We start from the raw sequence: 23,438 nt of genomic DNA, 5'->3' as shown, positions 1-23,438 counted from the left end.
ATCATCTACTAAGCACACAATGTGCCAACTACACACTGATGGTATGAATACAAAACACATCTGGCTTTTGCTTTCTCTGTGTACAGATGTCAATTTGAGGTCATACTTTTGTCATAGTGTCATGTAAACATACAAGGATCCAAACTTCAAGTATTGGTGTTTATTCACACTCATCAAAACAAAAACTAAGTCAGAACACAAAATAGTAATTTCACAAAAAAATGAAAAACAATCAGCCTACATCATGTCGTCTTTCTGGGTCCGGCCACAAAATTTCGTCCACATCGCATGCGATATCCTCCAGTCCAAGGCACCGGGGAAAATATCTCCTTGAATGCCGTATCCAGGCCTGACATGATGCCTGGTCAATATCTCCACATGCCTCCTCCATTGCCTGTAAAAGGGCTACCTGTTGATGAGGATGACAGTCGTACACTTTCCAGCGCCAGGCAGAGAAGAACTCCTCGATGGGATTTAAGAATGGAGAGTATGGAGGGAGGTTGAGTGCCATGAAGAATGGGTGGTCTGTAAACCAGTTGCGGACCAAAGCAGCCCTATGGAAACTAACATTGTCCCATATGATGACATATCGGGTATGCTCTGGTCTCTGAACAGTGAGCATGTCATGTAAGGTGTCCAGGAATGCAATAATGTGTGCAGTGTTGTATGGGCCTAAGGTTGCATGATGGTGAACAACACCATTTTGGCTTATAGCTGCACACATGGTTATGTTACCACCACGTTGTCCTGGGACCTTGATGATGGCACGGTGTCCAATAATGTTCCTGCCACGTCTCCTGGTTTTACTGAGGTTAAAACCGGCCTCATCTACAAAAAGTAGCTCATGTCCCATGGCATCTGCTTCTAGTTCCATCACTCTCTGGACAAGACAAAACAAATGCAACACATCAGGCCCATGCACAGCACTACAGTATGCACTTCCAAATTCAGAACCAATGACACTATAGCTTACCTGCACATAGTCATATCGCAGTTGCTTTACACGTTCTGTGTTTCTCTCAAAAGGAACTCTGTAAATTTGCTTCATTCTTATTCTGTGGCGCGCAAGTACACGACTTAGTGCAGAAATACTTACACTGTGTATATTTTGAAAGATGGTGTCATTATCAATTATGCGCTGCTGTATTTCGCGCAGTCTTATTGCATTATTGGCAATCACCATGTTCACTATATGGGTCTCTTGCTCTGGAGTGAACATTCTTCCTCTGCCCCCAACATCTGGACGTCTAGCAATTCTGTAAAGTAACAATTTCAGTATTTTTGCATGTATGGTACTGTTGTGTTTCTCATTAGAGTATGGCAGTGCTACAAAGTAGTTACCGATTTTCATTTCGAAATGTCCTAATGATGCTTGCCACAGTGTAGCGGCTCAAATTAGGCTGAACCCGTTGGCCAGCTTCCCTCAGGGTCATCCCATGGTTGATGACATGGTCCACTATTGTAGCTCTGATGTCATCAGTTATTCTATTTCTTACTCTTCTTACCCTTCCTCTTTCCCCTCCTCGTCCTCTTCTTGCTCCTCCTTGTCCTCTTCCTCTAACTTTCTCTAACCCTCTCGCTTCTTCAACTCCACGTCCTCTTCCTCCAACTTCTTCAACTCCACGTCCTCTCCCTCGGCCTCCTCGGCCTCCTCTGATTCTCACTCTTCTCCCTCTTACTGCTCCTTCCATTGTACTCCACACAGACAGCTTACCTGTGGCTTATTTATAGTGCTTAGGCTGATTGCAAAGTGAACTAATTATCTACAACAGTTTTCACATGTGCAAGTGTGCCAGACAGTTGGCAAAATAGTGTTAATGATAGCCATACATGTGTATAATTTTGCTAGGAGTGTGTTGGAAATTTGGTAATTGAGTGTAAGCAGTGAGTTGTGTTTAAAGTTCTGCAAAAAGAGTGTTGTGCAGTGAATTGTGCCTACAGTTTTGCAAAGTGTGTGTTACAAAATTGTAAACTGAGTGCAAAGCAGTGTTTGTCCTTTTAGTTTTGCAAACTCAGTGAGTGGTTTTGCTATACGTATTAATAGTTTTAGAAATTGTGCTACAAGAATCACGATTAGCGCTTAAGCATTCAGAAAAAACTGTAAATGTTGAATAAAGACCAATAGAAAACCATATAATGTCAGCCGCCGATGACCTGCACGCAATTCTGTATCTATTCCCAAATAACACCAAAAGCTAAAGTACTCCCAATTTCATGAAATGAACCAACAAATGAAGTCCAATCCAGCCCATGACATTTAAGATAGCCTGGTACCAAATCTATTTGTGCCGTCTTGCCAACTCCTATGGTTGTTTGGTGTGACAATGACCATAGGAGTTGGCAAAACAGCAAACACAGATCTGGGACCAGCTAAGGTGCTCCTCTCTTCATATTGCAAGGAGCAACAGCAAGAAACTTTATACAATGATTTTAGAAAGTCTCTCTCTCTCTCTCTCTCTATTCTGCTCTTTAGACAGAACTTTTCTGTTGAGGTGGAATTTGATGACGTCAAGGGTTCCCGCATGCTAAAATGATGGTTGGACAATTTAACCTGTTGCGGTAATGCGGTAAAAGCTTCATTTTTTTGCACCAACAGAGCAAAAGCATAAGCAACGGATGAGGATTTTGGAAATACCCTAAAAACGTTTTATTCAAAGTAAAAATACGATGCAGCAGAAATGGACTGAGTGTTGTTCTTCTAAAAAGAAACGGCATGTGATTGATATGCTCTGGGCCATAGTGTCATATGGACTTCCTATTTAAATAACAGTAAATTGGGAATTAAAAAAATGTTCTGCCCTGACCTCTGTCTAGCTCATATTCAACCCATAACAGTGGAAGGATGCTCTGCATAGCATATATTAAGTTCTAATCAAGGTCTGTATCCCTATGCCTGGCCTGGGGTGACAAGACCGCCTGTAGCACTGATGCCAGGTAAGAGTGCCATCTGAGGTTTCTGTTAATTGCAACAGTTCAGAGGTCAGAGGGTCAATTCAGTTTCTCTTTCATCTTAATGAGACCAGAGGTCAGAGGGTCAATTCAGTTTCTCTTTCATCTTAATGAGACCAGAGATCAGAGGGTCAATTCAGTTTCTCTTTCATCTTAATGAGACCAGGGGTGTAATTATTAGTCGAATTTTGTTGAAAAACGTTTGGTCTATTGCAAAACAGTTTGCAACAGAAACCGTTTACCGTTTACTCGAGGAACCAAACAGAGCAAACGGAACGAAACGGGAGGGACCTACCTGAATTTGTCCAATAGAAACTCTTGTTTTCGTTGCAAAACATTTTCCGTGTGGAGTAAACGGGTTCAGTTGCAAAAACATTTAGCAACAAAGGAAATGTTTTGCAACAGAATCCGACTAATGAATACACCCCAGCTGAGCCTTGACCAATTCATTGAGTCATCAAACCGCTGCACATGCACGCACGCACTTACGCACACACTGGAACGATGCATAGCATAATTAATATATAGCCTAAACTTAGTGATTTTCATTATTTATAGTGGAGTAAACTTATGAATGACGCACATGGATTATATAAAGGACTCTGCGTATCCCTCAAGGTTCAGTTCTGCACCATACCAACATTGGGGAAAGTCGCCTATAGGGACGGATGAAACGGTCTAATTAAATGCCTCATATCCAAGAGTTTCATACTACTTCTATAAACTAAAACCATCTATCCTGTGGTCCTCTGTAGCTCAGCTGGTAGAGCACGGCGCTTGTAACGCCAAGGTAGTGGGTTCGATCCCCGGGACCACCAGTACATAAAAAAAAAAAAAAATGTATGCACGCATGGCTGTAAGTCTCTTAGGATAAAAGCGTCTGCTAAATGGCATATTATTTTATACTGTATGGCATGGACCATGAATGGGTATATGAGTGAAACATGGAAGGATACTGGCTCAGCATTAAGTGACATAACAAATTACACAAGCCTAGGTCAGCAGTAACCTTCACTTGACCATTCTTCTAATTAACTAATTTCATTCAGAAAGAAAATGTTTTCACAAGCAATGACAATGAGTGAGGAACTAGACTCAGACAGGAAATTAACTTTAAACTCAGCAATAACATAAACACTAATTTAGGTTGGATTATTTATTTACACGACGTCCCAGAGACAAGGCTGTGGTGCCTCTATACCTCTATGACCTCACTGGGAATCTCACTCCATAGGCTGTGACCTCGTAGCCAGAGGATACCTCTCGCTCATTGGATATGAGACAGACAGATCCTCTCTCTCATTGGACATGACACATGAGATCTCTGTTTTTCATCCTCTCCTTCTAATCAGGGGCTAATTCAGACCTGGGACACCAGGTGAGTGCAATTAACTACCAGGTAGAAATAAAAAACAGAAGTGTTTCGGCCCTCCGGGACCGGAATTGAAGAACCCTGCTATACATCCTATGCTTTGCTCTCATTTTATGCTCTGAAAGGCTAGATTGTGCTCCACTTATTATTGATCAATGGCGCCATCTGGGTGGTTGACCACTGATTAAACGTGTCAATCTGACGAGAAGTTCAGGATGATAAATGCGTAGAATTGAGGAAAATCTCATTGAAGTTTGGGGTCGCATGGGTCGCGAGGTGGGGGTTTGTTATTACGCCGATAAATGACAATATCCACCCGGACCTTTACCACCTAGGAATTGTGTGTCTGGACCTTCTCAAATAGTACTTGAGTACCCCTGGTCTTGATAGTTACCGAATTAGCTGGGGTTCATCCAGATTAAGTTTCTCCTTGAGTTGTAGTTGTTGTTGGGCCATGGTTCAGTTTGTTGCGTTAGAGTAGCCTACACTCAACCCCAATGTCATCAAGTGCAGTGAAATCAGATCCATGATGTTTCCAATCCCAACAATGGTAGTGAACCGCAGTCACAAATAATGAATATACACCTTTCTGTTTGCCATCAATAATGATGGCCTTGGAGAGGTTTACACGTTTTTTTTTGCACACATACATTTCTTAATCTTTATGAAAAGCATGACATCTCATGTGTTAGGCTCCGCGTAGTGGCCAGAGTCAAGCATTGCATTTTTGTTGGTGCGTGAGAATTTTACAAAAACATTATTCTTCCTCACAAATACTTGTGCATTAATGCGTAGACAAATAAAATGGTACATAAATAGTTGTAGGTTTTTTTGTTGTGTTTTGGGAAAGTTCGAATGACTCAAATACCTGTATAATCACATGACTTACGTTAGAGCTGGTCATGTGACTGTAACTTCTGCAAGCCAAAGTCGTTTGTTGTTAGCTGTGAAAATGGAGCGGTTTAGAAGGCTAGTCAACTATTTTGTGTTCCTGTCTGCAGCATGGGATGTCGCTCATGTTCGGGACAGTGGAATGCTCTTCCCTCGAGAGTCGTCGTCCCGAGAGATGAAAGATCTGAACGGGCTGTGGACCTTCAGAGCCGATCTCTCGCACAACAGGAACCTGGGCTTTGAACAGGCATGGTACAGAAGTCGCCTTGCAGAGGTAAACATGAACATCCATTGTGTAATAAACCATTTAAACTATGTGACATGGATATTGTGTTATTAAATCGTCGCAAAAAAGCATGTGGACTACGAGTCCTGTTTGTTCAGAATAGTTATCTGCCACGCCTTTAATGCGTGGTCTATTTGGGGAACATTGATTGAATAATCATTTTGTTTGCAGACTAGCCCATCTCTAGTCTGCAAAAAAAACAGCTAAACTGTAGTCTATGTTGAAACTTCACACCAACTAAAACTGTTTGTTTCGCTAAGTCTTTGCACGTATTTGAGCTAATACTTTGTGTAAACTGTCTTGATGATAATTCAAGTCATAATGATTGTAAAGTAAACATTTGTTGTTATTCATTCCTCCCGCCCCCTTTTTTTTTCTTCTTCTCTCACTCTATTTGTATCTGTTTGTCTAGACTGGTCCAGTGATTGACATGCCAGTGCCTGCCAGCTACAACGACATCACCCAGGATCCACGGCTGAGGGATTTCATTGGCTGGGTGTGGTATGAGAGAGAGGTGTTGGTACCCTCACGATGGCTGTCTGGTGAGGGAACCAGAGTCGTGCTGAGGGTCGGGAGTGCACACTACTACTCAGTGGCTGTGAGTATTTCACAAATCTTCTACCACTTGTTTTCAGCTCAAGATTCTGCGGTCCTCTGTAGCTCAATTGGTAGAGCACGGCGCTTGTAACGCCAGGGTAGTGGGTTCGATCCCCGGGGACAACCCATACGTAAAAATGTATGCACACATGACTGACTGTAAGTCGCTTTGGATAAAAGCGTCTGCTAAATGGCATATTATTATAAGTTGCCATTCTGTATCCCTTGTGTGATAGATGTAACTCCACAACCTCCTCTTGTATGAGTTTATCTGCAGTGTACATCCCTCATTGTAAAAGGTACAGTGTTGTGTATGTACAGTGGGGAGAACAAGTATTTGATACACTGCCGATTTTGCAGGTTTTCCTACTTACAAAGCATGTAGAGGTCTGTAATATTTATCATAGTTACACTTCAACTGTGAGAGACGGAATCTAAAACAAAAATCCAGAAAATCACATTGTATGATTTTTAAGTAATTAATTTGCATTTTATTGCATGACATAAGTATTTGATCACCTACCAACCAGTAAGAATTCCGGCTCTCACAGACCTGTTAGTTTTTCTTTAAGAAGCCCTCCTGTTCTCCACTCATTACCTGTATTAACTGCACCTGTTTGAACTTGTTACATGTATAAAAGACACCTGTCCACACACTCAATCAAACAGACTCCAACCTCTCCACAATGGCCAAGACCAGAGAGCTGTGTAAGGACATCAGGGATAAAATTGTAGACATGCACAAGGCTGGGATGGGCTACAGGACAATAGGCAAGCAGCTTGGTGAGAAGGCAACAACTGTTGGTGCAATTATTAGAAAATGGAAGACGTTCAAGATGACGGTCAATCACCCTCGGTCTGGGGCTCCATGCAAGATCTCACCTCGTGGGGCATCAATGATCATGAGGAAGGTGAGGGATCAGCCCAGAACTACACGGCAGGACCTGGTCGATGACCTGAAGAGAGCTGGGACCACAGTCTCAAAAACAAACATTAGTAACACACTACGCCGTCATGGATTAAAATCCTGCAGCGCACGCAAGGTCCCCCTGCTCAAGCCAGCGCATGTCCAGGCCCATCTGAAGTTTGCCAATGACCATCTGGATGATCCAGAGGAGGAATGGGAGAAGGTCATGTGGTCTGATGAGACAAAAATAGAGCTTTTTGGTCTAAACTCCACTCGCCGTGTTTGGAGGAAGACGAAGGATGAGTACAACCCCAAGAACACCATTCCAACCGTGAAGCATGGAGATGGAAACATCATTCTTTGGGGATGCTTTTCTGCAAAGGGGACAGGACGGCTGCACCGTATTGAGGGGAGGATGAATGGGGCCATGTATCGCGAGATCTTGGCCAATAACCTCCTTCCCTCAGTAAGAGCATTGAAGATGGGTCATGGCTGGGTCTTCCAGCATGACAACGACCTGAAACACACAGCCAGGGCAACTAAGGAGTGGCTCCGTAAGAAGCATCTCAAGGTCCTGGAGTGGCCTAGCCAGTCTCCAGACCTGAACCCAATAGAAAATCTTTGGAGGGGGCTGAAAGTCCGTATTGCCCAGCGACAACCAAAATCCCTGCTGCAGTGTGTGCAAACCTGGTCAAGACCTACAGGAAACGTATGATCTCTGTAATTGCAAACAAAGGTTTCTGTACCAAATATTAAGTTTTGCTATTCTGATGTATCAAATACTTATGTCATGCAATAAAATGCAAATTAATTACTTAAAAATCATACAATGTGATTTTCTGGATTTTTGTTTTAGATTCCGTCTCTCACAGTTGAAGTGTACCTATGATAAAAATTACAGACCTCTACATGCTTTGTAAGTAGGAAAACCTGCAAAATCGGCAGTGTATCAAATACTTCTTCTCCCCACTGTACATAGACTGTCACTCTGGCTACATAGGAATAACAGTCTATATTTCTCACACTCTTTTCGCTGCCAGTGGGTGAATGGGATCAAAATAACAGAGCACGAGGGCGGCCATCTTCCCTTCGAGGCTGAGATAGGTGACGTCCTCCGAAAGGACCCAGGTGTGGCCTGCAGGATCACCATAGCTGTCAACAACACCCTGACTCTCCAGACCCTGCCCCCAGGGACCATCCAACATATTGACGACCCCACCAGGTGAAGTGACTGACAGATTTTACTTGCTTTCAATGGGAAAATATATTCAAATGTTTTTAGCAAATTGGGTGTAATCTCACGTTCTCAGACATTTAATTTTAGATGTTCTGGAGACCAAACCTAGAAAGGCTGAGGTTGAGGCTAAGTATGCAACAATGCATTCTCTGATGTTTGAGGGGGAAGAAATCTGGTTTTGGAATCCAAATCTAAATGTAAATCTGTGTTGTGTCCATATATTGTCTACAGGTATCCTGCTGACTATGTTGTGCAAAACACCAACTTTGACTTCTTCAACTATGCTGGTTTGCACCGTCCTGTGGTGTTGTATACCACTCCTAAGGCGTATGTGGATGACATCACAGTGCTGACAACCTTTGCTGACAACATTGGTGAGTGCAAAAAAAATAAAAAATAAATACATTTTCTCATTCACTTGTTCAAATGATTGTTTAGGCCTATTCATTCCCCAGTTCATCCATACCCTGTTTACACTATCGCGCCGACCAAAACCATACCGTGCTGACTTGGCTATGTCCTTTTCACATTGTCCTTTTCTGCTTGATTCCAGTAACTATGGAATGTTGTGAAAAATGGCACTAGTGTACTAAGGTGTTGTTGGTCTCTCCTGTTCTGCCCTTTGGTCTAGGGATGGTCAGTTACCAGGTGTCAGTGCTGGGCAGTTCCAACGCCACGCTGAAGGTGACACTCTCAGACAAAGATGGCCGCTCGGTTGCCTCCTCCACTGGACCCTCCGGGGTCCTCAAGGTGACGGACGTCAGCCTGTGGTGGCCGTATCTAATGCATGAGAACCCAGGTTATCTGTATTCTATGGAGGTAAGTTGGGTTATGTTCGTAGTTGCATTTCACAAGGCTTCGGTGATCCAGTGTCTGTTCCTTTTAGTGTTTGTTTTATTTTAATGTAACTTTTTATCAAACGTATGTGAACTACCATGTCATTTTAATTATACTGAACAAAAATATAAACGCAACATGTAAAGTGTTGGTCCCATGTTTCATGAGCTGAAATAAAAGATACCCGAAATTTTCCAAACGCACAAAAAGCTTATTTCTCTCAAATGTTGTGCATTTCTTTACATCCCTGTTAGTGAACATTTCTCCTTTGCCAAGATCATCCATCCACCTGACAGGTGTGGCATATCAAGAAGCTGATTAAACGGCATGATCATTACACAGGTGTACCTTGTGCTGGGGACAATAAAAGGTCACTCTAAAATGTGTAGTTTTGTCACACAACACAATGCCACAGATGTCTCAAGTTTTGAGGGAGCGTGCAATTGGCATGCTGACTGCAGGAATGTCCCCCTGAGCTGTTGCCAGAGAATTGAATGTTCATTTCTCTACCATAAGCCGCCACCAACGTTGTTTTAGAGAATTTGGCAGTATGTCCAACCAGCTTCACAACCGCAGACCACGTGTAACCACGCCAGCCCAGGACCTCCACATCCAGCTTCTTCACCTGCGGGATCATCTGAGACCAGCCACCCGGACAGCTGATGAAACTGTGGAGTATTTCTGTCTGTAATAAATCCCTTTTGTGGGGAAAAACGTATTCTGAATTGCTGGGCCTGGCTCCCAAGTGGGTGGGCCTATGCCAGGCCCACCCATGGCTACGCCCCTGCCCAGTCATGTGAAATCCATAGATTAAGGCCTAATGAATTTATTTCAATTGACTGATTTTCCTCATACGAACTGTAACTCAGTAAAATTGTTGCATGTTGCGTTTGTATTTTTGTTCAGTGTATATTATTTAGAGAAATAAAAGCACTTGCTAACCGATTTCTAAATATTCAGTGGTTTGTTCTCATGTATTACCCTTTTCCGTGTGACGAGTCACCGCCACCATGAACATCGCCTTAGTTTGACAACTCAGCATCACACCGTCGATACTTCCTGTGTTGTTAATGGGAGGGCTCTGACTGGAGCTATTCTCCTGGCTAGGGCTTGCTCATGAGGGTGCAACATTACAGAATGTTCAGATAGAAATATATGGCCTAGAAAATATCATTATGTCGTGCAGATTTGGTACTGTCAGCTCCCGAGTGGCGCAGCGGTCTGAGGCACTGCGTCTCAGTGCTTGAGGCGTCACTACAGACCCCCCTGGTTCGATTCCAGGCTGTATCACCACCGGCCGTGATTGGGAGTCCCATAGGGCGGCGCACAATTGGCCCAGCGTCGTCCGGGTTTGGCCGGTGTAGGCCGTCATTTGTAAATAAGAATTTGTTCTTAACTGACTTGCTTTAGTTAAATAAAGGTTAAAATAAATAAACTCTTTACATTTCTATCTGCAACATTCTGAACATTCCACCTCACTGAACATGCTCCTCATCTAATTTGTTTCCAGGTTCACATGACGACAGGTAGCGAGGGTTCTGTCTGTGAGGATGTGTATGCTCTGGCTGTGGGCATCCGCACTGTGCAGGTCACCAACACACAGTTCCTCATCAACAACAAACCCTTCTATTTCCATGGAGTCAACAAACATGAGGATGCTGATGTAAGTACTGAGTGGTACCACTAGAGGGCAGCAAAACACTGTTTTGTCTTGGGTGGACAACTGATGTCCAGCAGGTTGTGTTACATATTTGCCAAGATATAGAAGTAATGAATGTTGAAGCTGATTAGAAGTTTTTATCAATTTCTCTGTGTTTTTAACAGAAACTATTTTCAGTAGTTCTCAGTCATGCATTTTGGAATGATCTTTTAAAGGGTCAATGGAAATAGGTCTCAACAGTTGCCCCTGCTTTCTGTGTCTGTGTGTCAGATCCGAGGGAAGGGCCTGGACTGGCCCCTGATAGTGAAGGATTTTAACCTGTTGAAGTGGCTAGGGGCCAACTCGTTCAGGACCAGCCACTACCCATACGCTGAGGAGATCCTGCAGATGGCAGACCGCCATGGCATCGTGGTCATCGACGAGTGTCCCGGGGTGGGCATCAAAGACATGTAAGTCATTGCCATGGTGACAGTTTCTGTGATCTCTCTGAAGGGTCAGTTAAAGGTTACACGGTCCCCAGGGGTGTATTCATTCAGTCGATTCTTTTGCAAAACGTTTCTTCAACGGAAGCAAATGGAACCAAACAGGGAGGGCCCTACCTGAATTTGTCCAATAGAAACTCGTTTTGCTCTGTTTGCTTCCATTTGGTTCTTAAACAGTAAACGGTTTCCGTAATGAATACACTGCTAGTGCAACGTTTGAAGAGATAACTTCAGGTGTTTTCCACACAACGAGTGTGCCAGACATTTTTAAAGACACACTTTTATTTTAAACCTCTTTACCATTTTACCATTTTAATGGACAGTTACTATTAAGTGTATACACCACATAAAACTTAGCAATATTAATCGATGCTCTGCCCATTACATCATGGATAGAATCTAGCATCAGCATTAAGTCAGGTCTTCTGTGTCTCTGGGACAGCCACTAACCCTGTGCCCTCTCTTGTCCGCCAGCCGTAGTTTTGGGAACGCCTCCTTGTCTCATCACCTGGTGGTCATGGACGAACTGGTGAGAAGGGACAAGAACCACGCCTCCGTGGTCATGTGGTCTGTAGCCAATGAGCCAGCCGCTGAGATGCCCCCTGCTGGATTATATTTAAAGTAAGAGAACGTTAGCGTTCAATCACTTTCCGTGAATGTGCGTCCTTGTTTCTTAAAATGCACATTCACATAATGGTGGAGGGACGTTGTAGTGAACAAATTGTCAGTTAAAAACAAACGTCTTCTTCTCGGTTCTCACATTAACGAGCTAATGATGACGTCATAAAGGAAGGGAAACTGAGCATTAATGGTGACGTCATAAAGGAAGGGAAACTGAGCATTAAAGGTGACGTCATAAAGGAAGGGAAACTGAGCATTAATGGTGACGTCATAAAGGAAGGGAAACTGAGCATTAAAGGTGACATCATAAAGGAAGGGAAACTGAGAATTAATGGTGACGTCATAAAGGAAGGGAAACTGAGCATTAAAGGTGACATCATAAAGGAAGGGAAACTGAGAATTAAAGGTGACATCATAAAGGAAGGGAAACTGAGCATTAAAGGTGATGTCATAAAGGAAGGGAAACTGAGCATTAATGGTGACGTCATAAAGGAAGGGAAACTGAGCATTAATGGTGACGTCATAAAGGAAGGGAAACTGAGCATTAATGGTGACATCATAAAGGAAGGGAAACTGAGCATTAATGGTGACGTCATAAAGGAAGGGAAACAGAGCATTAATGGTGACGTCATAAAGGAAGGGAAACAGAGCATTAATGGTGATGTCATAAAGGAAGGGAAACAGAGCATTAATGGTGATGTCATAAAGGAAGGGAAACTGAGCATTAATGGTGATGTCATAAAGGAAGGGAAACTGAGCATTAATGGTGATGTCATAATGGAAGGGAAACAGAGCATTAATGGTGATGTCATAAAGGAAGGGAAACTGAGAATTAAAGGTGACGTCATAAAGGAAGGGAAACTGAGCATTAAAGGTGACATCATAAAGGAAGGGAAACTGAGCATTAATGGTGACATCATAAAGGAAGGGAAACTGAGAATTAATGGTGGCGTCATAAAGGAAGGGAAACTGAGCATTCATGGTGACGTCATAAAGGAAGGGAAACTGAGCATTAATGGTGATGTCATAAAGGAAGGGAAACTGAGCATTAAAGGTGACGTCATAAAGGAAGGGAAACTGAGCATTAATGGTGATGTCATAAAGGAAGGGAAACAGAGCATTAATGGTGATGTCATAAAGGAAGGGAAACTGAGCATTAAAGGTGACATCATAAAGGAAGGGAAACTGAGCATTAATGGTGACATCATAAAGGAAGGGAAACTGAGCATTAATGGTGATGTCATAAAGGAAGGGAAACTGAGCATTAATGGTGACGTCATAAAGGAAGGGAAACTGAGCATGAATGGTGATGTCATAAAGGAAGGGAAACTGAGCATTAAAGGTGACGTCATAAAGGAAGGGAAACTGAGCATTAAAGGTGACATCATAAAGGAAGGGAAACAGAGCATTAATAGAGATATTGTAGGCTATGTGTTCTTATTGGGGAGGACTACCTAGCATCACCGAGGGCAGCTTGAGGAGGGAACCGGGCAAGGCCTTGAAGGCTACAATTTCTCAGGTATTTCAAGCAGCGTTGGTATTGGCTTTTCATCTGGAAAACCCACGCATGTGTGTATGAGTGCGTGGTGGTGGGTGGGTGTGTACTTTGCATGCTTATTCATCATATGGCAGAGATAAGTGTATGGGTGAGTCTGAGCATGTCCTGGTAGAATGGCTTACTGGCGTGTGGAATGCAGTCAGAGTACTACTGAACCCAAACAGCAGGAATTTCCTCATACAGTTTCTTGCCATTACAGTACTTAACTATGTGGTGTAGTCATAGTCAACAAAGAGAGCCTGATATTATAAGACTGAGTTGTTAGACTCATTTTCTTCTTCTAGGTCCTTTCTTCCTCACTCAGTCCATCTGTACCCCGACCCTCTGACCCCGACCCTCTGACCCCGACCCCCTGACCCCGACCCTCTGACCCCGACCCTCTGACCCCGACCCTCTGTACCCCGACCCTCTGACCCGACCCTCTGACCCCGACCCTCTGACCCCGACCCTCTGACCCCGACCCTCTGACCCCGACCCTCTGACCCCGACCCTCTGACCCCGACCCTCTGTACCCCGACCCTCTGACCCGACCCTCTGACCCCGACCCTCTGACCCCGACCCTCTGACCCCGACCCTCTGACCCCTACCCCATCTTGGAACAGGAAACAATTGCTCTCACTAAATGTTTTTGTTTTGTCTTTTCAGGACACTGATAGCTCATACCAAATCTCTGGATGTCACTCGACCTGTCACCTTTATCACAGCCAGTAACTTTGCCAGGGACAAGGGGGTGAGACTTCACTGTGTTTCTCTGTTATGATTATAAAGGATTCTTCACAGAACTATGGCTCTCTCAATTTGCTTGTCCTCGATTCCTCGCATCCTCCTTCTCGAAACATATTGAAAGACGAGGTCAGAGGGCGAATTTTGGACCTCTTCCAATGTGTTTTGAGAAGAGAGGATCTGAAGAATCGAGGAAAACTGAAAAAGAGCCTTAAGTCTCCCTATTTGACTGTGCTTGTTGCCTAAATATATAGCTATTTTGAAGGCATACCTATGCCCTGATTCAATCATCCTGGCTTACTGAGGTCTGACCCAGGAGGTCTGACTCTGCAGCCACAGTGACTCCCTGCTGCAGATAACTCTGTAAGAGGAATGTCTTACTGAATGTCTTACCAGACGGTAGTTTATCAGTGGTGTCAGTGACTAAGCTAAGCACGTCAGTTATGACGGTAACATTCCATTCATTACAATGGCAATTCAATGCCAATGAAGATGTATACCGTAACAAGTTGCCCAACACTGTACCAGTGGTTCTATTTCTTCCTCTTCTCCCATTGGAACACGTTTACACCTAGGCGCCACCAGTTATCACCGTAACGTTCCATACATCACAACGGGAATTCAATGCCAATGAATTGTTGATCCCCGTGACACCGTTAACCATGTATTTCTGCTCTTCTCGTCCCCAGGCTCCCTATGTGGATGTCATCTGTGTGAACAGTTACTTCTCCTGGTACAGCGACCCAGGTCACCTGGAGGTCATCCCCTTGCAGCTCAACACCCAGTTTGAGAACTGGTACGGGAAGTACCAGAAACCCATCATCCAGAGTGAATATGGAGCCGACGTGGTCCCAGGGCTACACACAGTGAGTATTCCGGAACTTTCTTCGTTGTTCTACGTCACACGTCATGTCCTCACAGGACAGAAAACAGACAGAAGAACGGAAGGTATTGTCTAAAGCAAACAGGCGTATATATATATATTTGCTGAGATTTCAAGGTCTCTCTTTTGAGGCGAACAATGGTCTGGATACCAGTTTGTCAAATGTGCTTGAACAAAGACCTCTGTCAAGCACCTATAATATATAATAATAATAATATAATATGCCATTTAGCAGACGCTTTTATCCAAAGCGACTTACAGTCATGCGTGCATACATTTTTTTTGTGTATGGGTGGTCCCGGGGATCGAACCCACTACCTTGGCGTTACAAGCGCCGTGCTCTACCAGCTGAGCTACAGAGGGGTAGAACACTGGTTGAAACCTATGAATTGAACGTTTTTAAGTGGTTGAAGTTTGAATGATCAGCAGAAATAAAAGTTGAAATGAAAAGCCACATTGTTGTCTTTTTACAGGATCCTCCCATGATGTTCACCGAGGAATACCAGAAGATAGTGTTACAGAACTACCATGGTGTGTTTGACCGGAAGAGGAAGGAGTATCTCATCGGAGAGCTCATCTGGAACTTTGCTGACTTCATGACAGCACAGAGTAAGGAGGAATTAATAAATAACTGGAATAGATTGAATGTGTCGTCACACCAACCATTGTTGTCAAACCTACCATTGAAGCTGGTTGTCATACCATTGCCTGTTTAGTTCAGCTAATATTTGTCTTTACTCAGGGCTCCATTCAATCCGTATCGCAGAACTTCAGCGCTGTAGCGCGATTTAAATTGAAAGGCAATGTTCCAGCGTTGGCATTTGCATTTTACATTTTACTCATTTAGCAGACGCTCTTATCCAGAGCGACTTACAGTTAGTGAGTGCATACATTTTTCATACTGGCCCCCCCCGTTGGAAATGAACCCACAACCCTGGCGTTGCAAAGCGCCATGCTCTACCAACTGAGCTACAGGGTGAATTCACGGTCAACTCTGCATACAGTATTTTCGGCTCAACCGGAAATTACCTTTACATTTCAATCGCATTATAGCGATGAACTTCCGCCATACCGATTTTGAATGGAGCCCTGAGTAAAGACAAAGATTAGCTGAACTAAACAGGCAATGGTATGACAACCAGCTTCAATGGTAGGTTTGACAACAATGGTTGGTATGACGACACTTTCAACCTATTCCAGTCCTACAGGTTATTTATTTCCCTGAGTAAGGAAGAGTTAGTAGTGTGATGGTGGGGGCAGTAGAAGTTGAAACCAGGCCAGTGATTTGAAAACGGTGCTGATATTTATGTGAATTGTATTTAAAGCTCCCAGTGTTTGGTAAGCTCCGAGTCAGCAGGAGTCGGTGTGGCACACCAGGACGGTTTACACCAGGGATCATCAACTGGATTCAGGCGCGGGACGATTCTTTCTTGAGCGGATGGTCAGGCAGCCGGAACATAATTTAAATATAATTTGTAGACTGCAAATTGACAGATAAAAATATAATAATTTCAAACCTTGCTTACTTTTGTATACGATCACATACGGTACCAGTCAAAAGTTTGGACACACCTACTCATTCAAGGGTTTTTCTTTATTTTTACTGATTTCTACATTGTAGAATAATAGTGAAGACATCAAAACTATGAAATAACACATATGGAATCATGTAGTAACTAAAAAAGTGTTAAACAAATCAAAATATATGTTATATTTGAGATTCTTCAAAGTAGCCACCCTTTGCCTTGATGACAGCTTTGCACACTCTTGGCATTCTCTCAACCAGCTTCACCTGGAATGCTTTTCCAACAGTCTTGAAGGAGTTCTCACATATGCTGAGCACTTGTTGGCTGCCTTTCCTTCACTCTGTCGTCCGACTCATCCCAAACCATCTGAGGTCGGGGGATTGCGGAGGCCAGGTCATCTGATGCAGCACTCCATCACTCTCCTTCTTGGTCAAATAGCCCTTACACAGCCTGGAGGTGTGTTGGGTCATTGTCCTGTTGAAAAACAAATGATAGTCCCACTGTTGAGATGTGTCTGTTACTTCAACTCTGTGAAGCATTTACTTGGGCTGCAATTTCTGAGGATGGTAACTCTAATTAACTTATCCTCTGCAGCAGAGGTAACTCTGGGTCTTCCATTCCCGTGACGGTCCTCATGAGAGCCAGTTTCATCATAGCGCTTGATGGTTTTTGCGACTGCACTTGAAGAAACTTTAAAAGTTCTTGAAATGTTCCGTATTGACTGACCTTCATGTCTTAAAGTAATGATGGACTGTCGTTTCTCTTTGATTATTTGAGCTGTTCTTGCCATAATATGGACTTGGTCTTTTACCAAATAGGGCTGTCTTCTGTATACCACCCCTACCTTGTCACAACACAACTGATTGGCTCAAACACATTAAGAAGGAAAGAAATTCCACAAATTAACTTTTAAGAAAGCACACCTGTTAGTTTAAATGCATTCTTAGTGAAGCTGGTTGAGAGAATGCCAAAAGTGTGCAAAGCTGTCATCAACGCAAAGGGTGGCTATTTGAAGAATCACAAATATAAAATATATTTTGATTTGTTTAACACTGTTTTGGTTACTACATGATTCCATATGTGTTATTTCATAGTTTTGATGTCTTCACTATTATTTTACAATGAAGTAAATAGTAAAAAATAAAGAAAAACCATTGATTAACTAGGTGTGTCCAAACTTTTGACTGGTACTGTATATCTCTCTATCATGCGTGGGAATACTTTGGAACATATTTCCTAAATTAAAATCACTTGGAGCTGATTTGCTGGTGTTTTTACTTGGGCCGGGACGATACCAGTATCGCAATACTCGTTAGTATCGTGGCAAGGAAACAAAACACGAAATAAAACACGAAGCCGATTTAACTTCTTTAGGAAAACAGCACTAATGTTGGAAGCAAACATTATGTTGTCATCCAGAGTCACATGTATTTATTTTCCAAGCTACACAAGATCAAAGACTGTGGTTTGCTTCGTGTTTTCATTTTTGCCACGGAAAAAAACATTGCGATACTGGTATCGTCCTGGCCCTAGTTTTTAGTATTTTTTGTAAAAAAAAATAATTACATATTCCAAATGCTTCATAAGTAAATTGTTAATTTCAAGCAATTTTGACATGCCAAAAGACCAATAGGTCTATGCTAGTAATTGTTGCTTGATGCCCCATTGCTGGTGAGCTTGCAAAGTAAACAGTTCATATTCTTGATCACCAAACTATTTTTGGAGCCGCATATTCATTTATGGAAATCCTCTCTCCCTACCATGTGATGTTTATGCAGCACCCGAGCCAATCACTATACAGCAAATCAACAATCTGTTGGCTTTCAAACTTTTTGACCTGCGACCCCCAAAAAGCAGTGGTTCAAAGCTTTCGACGTAAATGTAGCCCGTCATTACAGCCATAAACGGCAATGCATTTTCAAAACTTTAAGATACAGAAATAAACTGTGTTTTACACCTGCATTTTTTTGTTGTTGCTGAAAGTCATTCATGTTAGCAGCCAATAATCACTTCTCTAGTGTCCAGAGCAAGCAGAATCACACGGCCTGCATCTATGCAGTGGAGGTTGCCGGATCAGATGGAAAGCATGTTCTGTCTGCGCCGCGCATGATCACTTTGGACAGCCTGGTCTCATAGACTGGATGTAACAATACAGGACACTCAAATTAGTATGATATGTTATGTTTGGTATGGTCAGTGGTCTAAAGTACTTACGTAAAAATACTTTAAAGTACTACTTACATTCCTAAAGAAAATAATGTACTTTTTACTCCATACATTTTCCCTGACACCCAAAAGTACTCGTTACATTATATATGAATGCTTACCAGGACTGGAAAATGTCAAATTCACACTTATCAAGAGAACATCCCTGGTCATCCCTACTGCCTCTGATCTGGCGGACTCACTAAACACAAATGCTTCGTTTGTAAATTATGTCTGAGTGTTGGAGTGTGCCCCTGGCTGTCCATGAATAAATAAAAAAAACTAGAAAACTGTGCCGTCTGGTTTGAATACTTTCTGAAGGCACTGTGTACTCGAGTCACGTGCCTCGAGTGAGTCTACACCTCTGGAATTTGGTGGTGTTGAATTTGTTGATAGTTCCCCTGTTTGCTTGTCTTCTGTAACAGAGTAATGTACAGATCTATAGGGCTGAAACATTTTGTTTAGGAAATTAACCTTTTCCTTCTCTCTCTGCAGCGGTGACCCGCGTGGTGGGCAACAAGAAGGGAATCTTCAGCCGGCAGAGGCAGCCCAAAGCTGGGGCCTTCCTCCTGAGGGAGAGGTACTGGAGGCTGGCCAATGAGACGGGCTTGCTGCCCACCTGGGCCAGGTACCCCTGCTACCTGGCCACATACCCCTGACATACCTGGGTCGTATTCAGTAGCGCAAAACCCTGCACATTGTAACAAAACATTTCAAAACGTTTTGCAACCGAAAAACAAAAACAAGCATTTCTTATTGGACGAGTCCAGGTTGTCCTTCTCTGTTTTGTTCTGTTTGGTGCCTAATTAACACACCCTTGTATGGAGCTACTCCGACTCAGAACATGACAACTAGAACGCTATGCACACCACAGCACATAAATTACCAGAACCAACGTCTGCGTTTACACAGGCAGCCCAATTTTGATATTCCTTTCACTAATTTGGTTGGTTGTTTGACCAATCAGATCAGCAGCTCTGATAAAAGATCTGATTAGTGGAAGAATGATCAGAATTGGTGTGCCTGTGTAAACACAGCCATTGGGTGCGGTCCTCTGCTCAGGCGTTGCTGATGCCTGGTAGATCTCACAACGCCACATATGTTATAGCAATCTGTCAGTCAGTTTGATTTGAATATGCTGAGCCATAGGGCAACGGTCTATGGCCCGTGACGTGAACGGTGAAAAGCAGTGAGAGAGAACAGTCATCTACGCTGCTCGGTCATGTTGTCAACAAGGCAGCATGGTGCATTGCCCAGAAACACGCATCTCTTTTCCATAAAATATATGATTGAATTTTCAAACTAGTTTTCATTGGGAAGGCAGATAAAGCGTTTTTATCCAAAGCAATCACTTTTGCATGTGAAAACACAGAATCCTTCTCATTACTCCACGTGCTTAATTAGGTCACTTTTGTTTTGAGCCGACTTCGCCTGGGCTTTGAGACGACTTCGCCTGGGCTTTGAACAACCATTGGTTGACGCATGAAATGTCTGTCTTTCCTCTTAATTCAGGGATCAACCAGTTTCATACATGAATGTGAATCATCATGCTGTTCCGTGTCAGTGTAAATAAATGTCTGTATGAAAGAAAGATCATGTATTTTTTTTAACTGTCTCATTTGTTTTAGGGCTCTATTCAGTCTGGATGGCTGAAGATTGCGTGATAGAAATGTAAAGGTAATTTCCGATTGAGCCGACATATAGTTCATTCGGAAAAAATTCAGACCGTTGACTTTTTCCACATTTTGTTATGTTACAGCCTTATTCAAAAATGGATTAAATCGTTCCCCCCCCCCCTCATCAATCTACACACAATACCCCATAATGACAAAGCAAGAACAGGTTTTTTAGAAACCTTTGTTGAGGCACCTTTGGCAGCGATTACAGCCTCGAGTCTTCTTGGGTATGACGCTACAAGCTTGGCAGACCTGTATTTGGGGAGTTTCTCCCATTCTTCTCTGCAGATCCTCTCAAGCTCTGTCAGGTTGGATGGGGAGCGTCGCTGCACAGCTATTTTCAGGTCTCTCCAGAGATGTTCGATCGGGTTCAAGTCCGGGCTCTGGCTGGGCCACTCAAGGACATTCAGAGACTTGTCCTGAAGCCACTCCTGCGTTGTCATGGCTGTGTGCTTAGGGTTGTTGTCCTGTTGGAAGGTGAACCTTCGCCCCAGTCTGAGGTCCTGAGCGCTCTGGAGCAGGTTTTCATCAAGGATCTCTCTGTACTTTGCTCCATCCATCTTTCCCTCGATCCTGACTAGTCTCCCAGTCCCTGCCGCTGAAAAACATCCCCACAGCATGACGCTGACACCACCATGCTTCACCGTAGGGATGGTGCCAGGTTTTCTCCAGACGTGACGCTTGGCATTCAGGCCAAAGAGTTCAATCTTTGTTTAATCAGACCAGAGAATCTTGTTTCTCATGGTCAGAGAGTCCTTTAGGTGCCTTTTGGCAAACTCCAAGCGGGCTGTCGTGCCTTTTACTGAGTAGTAGCTTCCGTCTGGCCACTCTATCATAAAGGCCTGATTGGTGGAGTGCTGCAGAGATGGTTGTCCTTCTGGAAGGTTCTCCCATCTCCACAGAGGAACTCTGGAGCTCTGTCAGAGTGACCATCAGGTTCTTGGTCACCTCCCTGACCAAGGCCCTTCTCCCCCAATTGCTCAGTTTGGTCGGGCAGCCAACTCTAGGAAGTCTTGGTGGTTCCAAACTTTTTCCATTTAAGAATGATGGAGGCCACTGTGTTCTTTGGGACCTTCAATGCTGCAGACATTTTTTGGCACCCTTCCCCCGATCTGTGCCTCGACACAATCCTGTCTCAGATCTCATGGCTTGGTTTTTGCTCTGACATGCACTGTCAACTGTGGGACCTTATATAGACAGGTGTGTGCCTTTCCAAATCATGTCCAATCAGATGAATTTACCACAGGTAAAGTTGTAGAAACATCTCAAGGATGATCAATGGAAACAGGATGCACCCGAGCTTAATTTCAAGTCTCATAGCAAAGGGTCTGAATACTTATGTGAATAAGGTATTTAGTTTTTTAAATTTTTGTGTAAATTAGCAAAAATGTCTAAAAACCTGTTTTCACTTTGGTATTATGGGGTATTGTGTGTAGATTGAGGAACATTAGTTAATCAATTTTAGAATAAGGCTGTAACTTAACAAAATGTGGAAAAAGTCAAGGGGTCTAAATACTTTCCGAATGCAGTGTATGCAGCGTTTACCGTGAATGCAGTCTCCGCTAACATTGCCTTTACATTTCAATAAGTCTGTAACGCTAAACCTCCACGATAGGGATTGAATACTTGCTGGTTCAACTTAAAGGCTTCAAATACATTGGGGGAAAAAAGTATTTAGTCAGCCACCAATTGTGCAAGTTCTCCCACTTAAAAAGATGAGAGAGGCCTGTAATTTTCATCATAGGTACACGTCAACTATGACAGACAAATTGAAGAAATAAAATCCAGAAAATCACATTGTAGGATTTTTTATGAATTTATTTGCAAATTATGGTGGAAAATAAGTATTTGGTCACCTACAAACAAGCAAGATTTCTGGCTGTCACAGACCTGTAACTTCTTCTTTAAGAGGCTCCTCTGTCCTCCACTCGTTACCTGTATTAATGGCACCTGTTTGAACTTGTTATCAGTATAAAAGACACCTGTCCACAACCTCAAACAGTCACACTCCAAACTCCACTATGGCCAAGACCAAAGAGCTGTCAAAGGACACCAGAAACAAAATTGTAGACCTGCACCAGGCTGGGAAGACTGAATCTGCAATAGGTAAGCAGCTTGGTTTGAAGAAATCAACTGTGGGAGCAATTATTAGGAAATGGAAGACATACAAGACCACTGATAATCTCCCTCGATCTGGGGCTCCACGCAAGATCTCACCCCGTGGGGTCAAAATGATCACAAGAACGGTGAGCAAAAATCCCAGAACCACACGGGGGGGACCTAGTGAATGACCTGCAGAGAGCTGGGACCAAAGTAACAACGCCTACCATCAGTAACACACTACGCCGCCAGGGACTCAAATCCTGCAGTGCCAGACGTGTCCCCCTGCTTAAGCCAGTACATGTCCAGGCCCGTCTGAAGTTTGCTAGAGTGCATTTGGATGATCCAGAAGAGGATTGGGAGAATGTCATATGGTCAGATGAAACCAAAATATAACTTTTTGGTAAAAACTCAACTCGTCGTGTTTGGAGGACAAAGAATGCTGAGTTGCATCCAAAGAACACCATACCTACTGTGAAGCATGGGGGTGGAAACATCATGCTTTGGGGCTGTTTTTCTGCAAAGGGACTAGGACGACTGATCCGTGTAAAGGAAAGAATGAATGGGGCCATGTATCGTGAGATTTTGAGTGAAAACCTCCTTCCATCAGCAAGGGCATTGAAGATGAAACGTGGCTGGGTCTTTCAGCATGACAATGATCCCAAACACACCGCCCGGGCAACGAAGGAGTGGCTTCGTAAGAAGCATTTCAAGGTCCTGGAGTGGCCTAGCCAGTCTCAAGATCTCAACCCCATAGAAAATCTTTGGAGGGAGTTGAAAGTCCGTGTTGCCCAGCGACAGCCCCAAAACATCACTGCTCTAGAGGAGATCTGCATGGAGGAATGGGCCAAAATACCAGCAACAGTGTGTGAAAACCTTGTGAAGACTTACAGAAAACGTTTGACCTGTGTCATTGCCAACAAAGGGT

At 43.3% G+C, this 23,438-nt stretch overlaps 1 protein-coding gene across 1 annotated transcript; it reads left to right on the top strand.

The window, feature by feature from the left end:
* Positions 1–5,233: 5,233 nt before the first annotated feature.
* On the top strand, positions 5,234–20,330 carry gusb (glucuronidase, beta). The gene is made up of 12 exons (XM_084177521.1): positions 5,234–5,486; positions 5,911–6,096; positions 8,043–8,224; positions 8,471–8,613; positions 8,871–9,058; positions 10,587–10,739; positions 11,007–11,185; positions 11,693–11,839; positions 14,043–14,127; positions 14,810–14,986; positions 15,477–15,612; positions 19,230–20,330. The coding sequence occupies exons 1-12, from the start codon at positions 5,274–5,276 to the stop codon at positions 19,391–19,393; spliced, it is 1,953 nt and encodes a 650-aa protein (XP_084033647.1). The 5' UTR covers positions 5,234–5,273; the 3' UTR covers positions 19,394–20,330.
* The last annotated feature ends 3,108 nt before the right edge of the window (positions 20,331–23,438 follow it).

This window comes from Coregonus lavaretus (genome assembly GCF_964263955.1).
Source record: "Coregonus lavaretus genome assembly, chromosome: 15".
NCBI lineage: Eukaryota > Metazoa > Chordata > Actinopteri > Salmoniformes > Salmonidae > Coregonus > Coregonus lavaretus.
The sequence above is the reverse complement of the archived record's forward strand: the minus strand, read 5'-3'. Positions and strand labels throughout refer to the sequence as shown.

What these genes read in the sequence shown, in the direction of transcription:
- gusb (XM_084177521.1), top strand. Translation starts at nt 5,274, where the DNA reads ATGGAGCGGTTTAGAAGGCTAGTCAACTATTTTGTGTTCCTGTCTGCA. An exon ending in ACAGAAGTCGCCTTGCAGAG is followed by an intron (nt 5,487 to 5,910) that starts GTAAACATGAAC and finishes CTGTTTGTCTAG; the next exon opens with ACTGGTCCAGTGATTGACAT. An exon ending in GTTATCTGTATTCTATGGAG is followed by an intron (nt 9,059 to 10,586) that starts GTAAGTTGGGTT and finishes ATTTGTTTCCAG; the next exon opens with GTTCACATGACGACAGGTAG.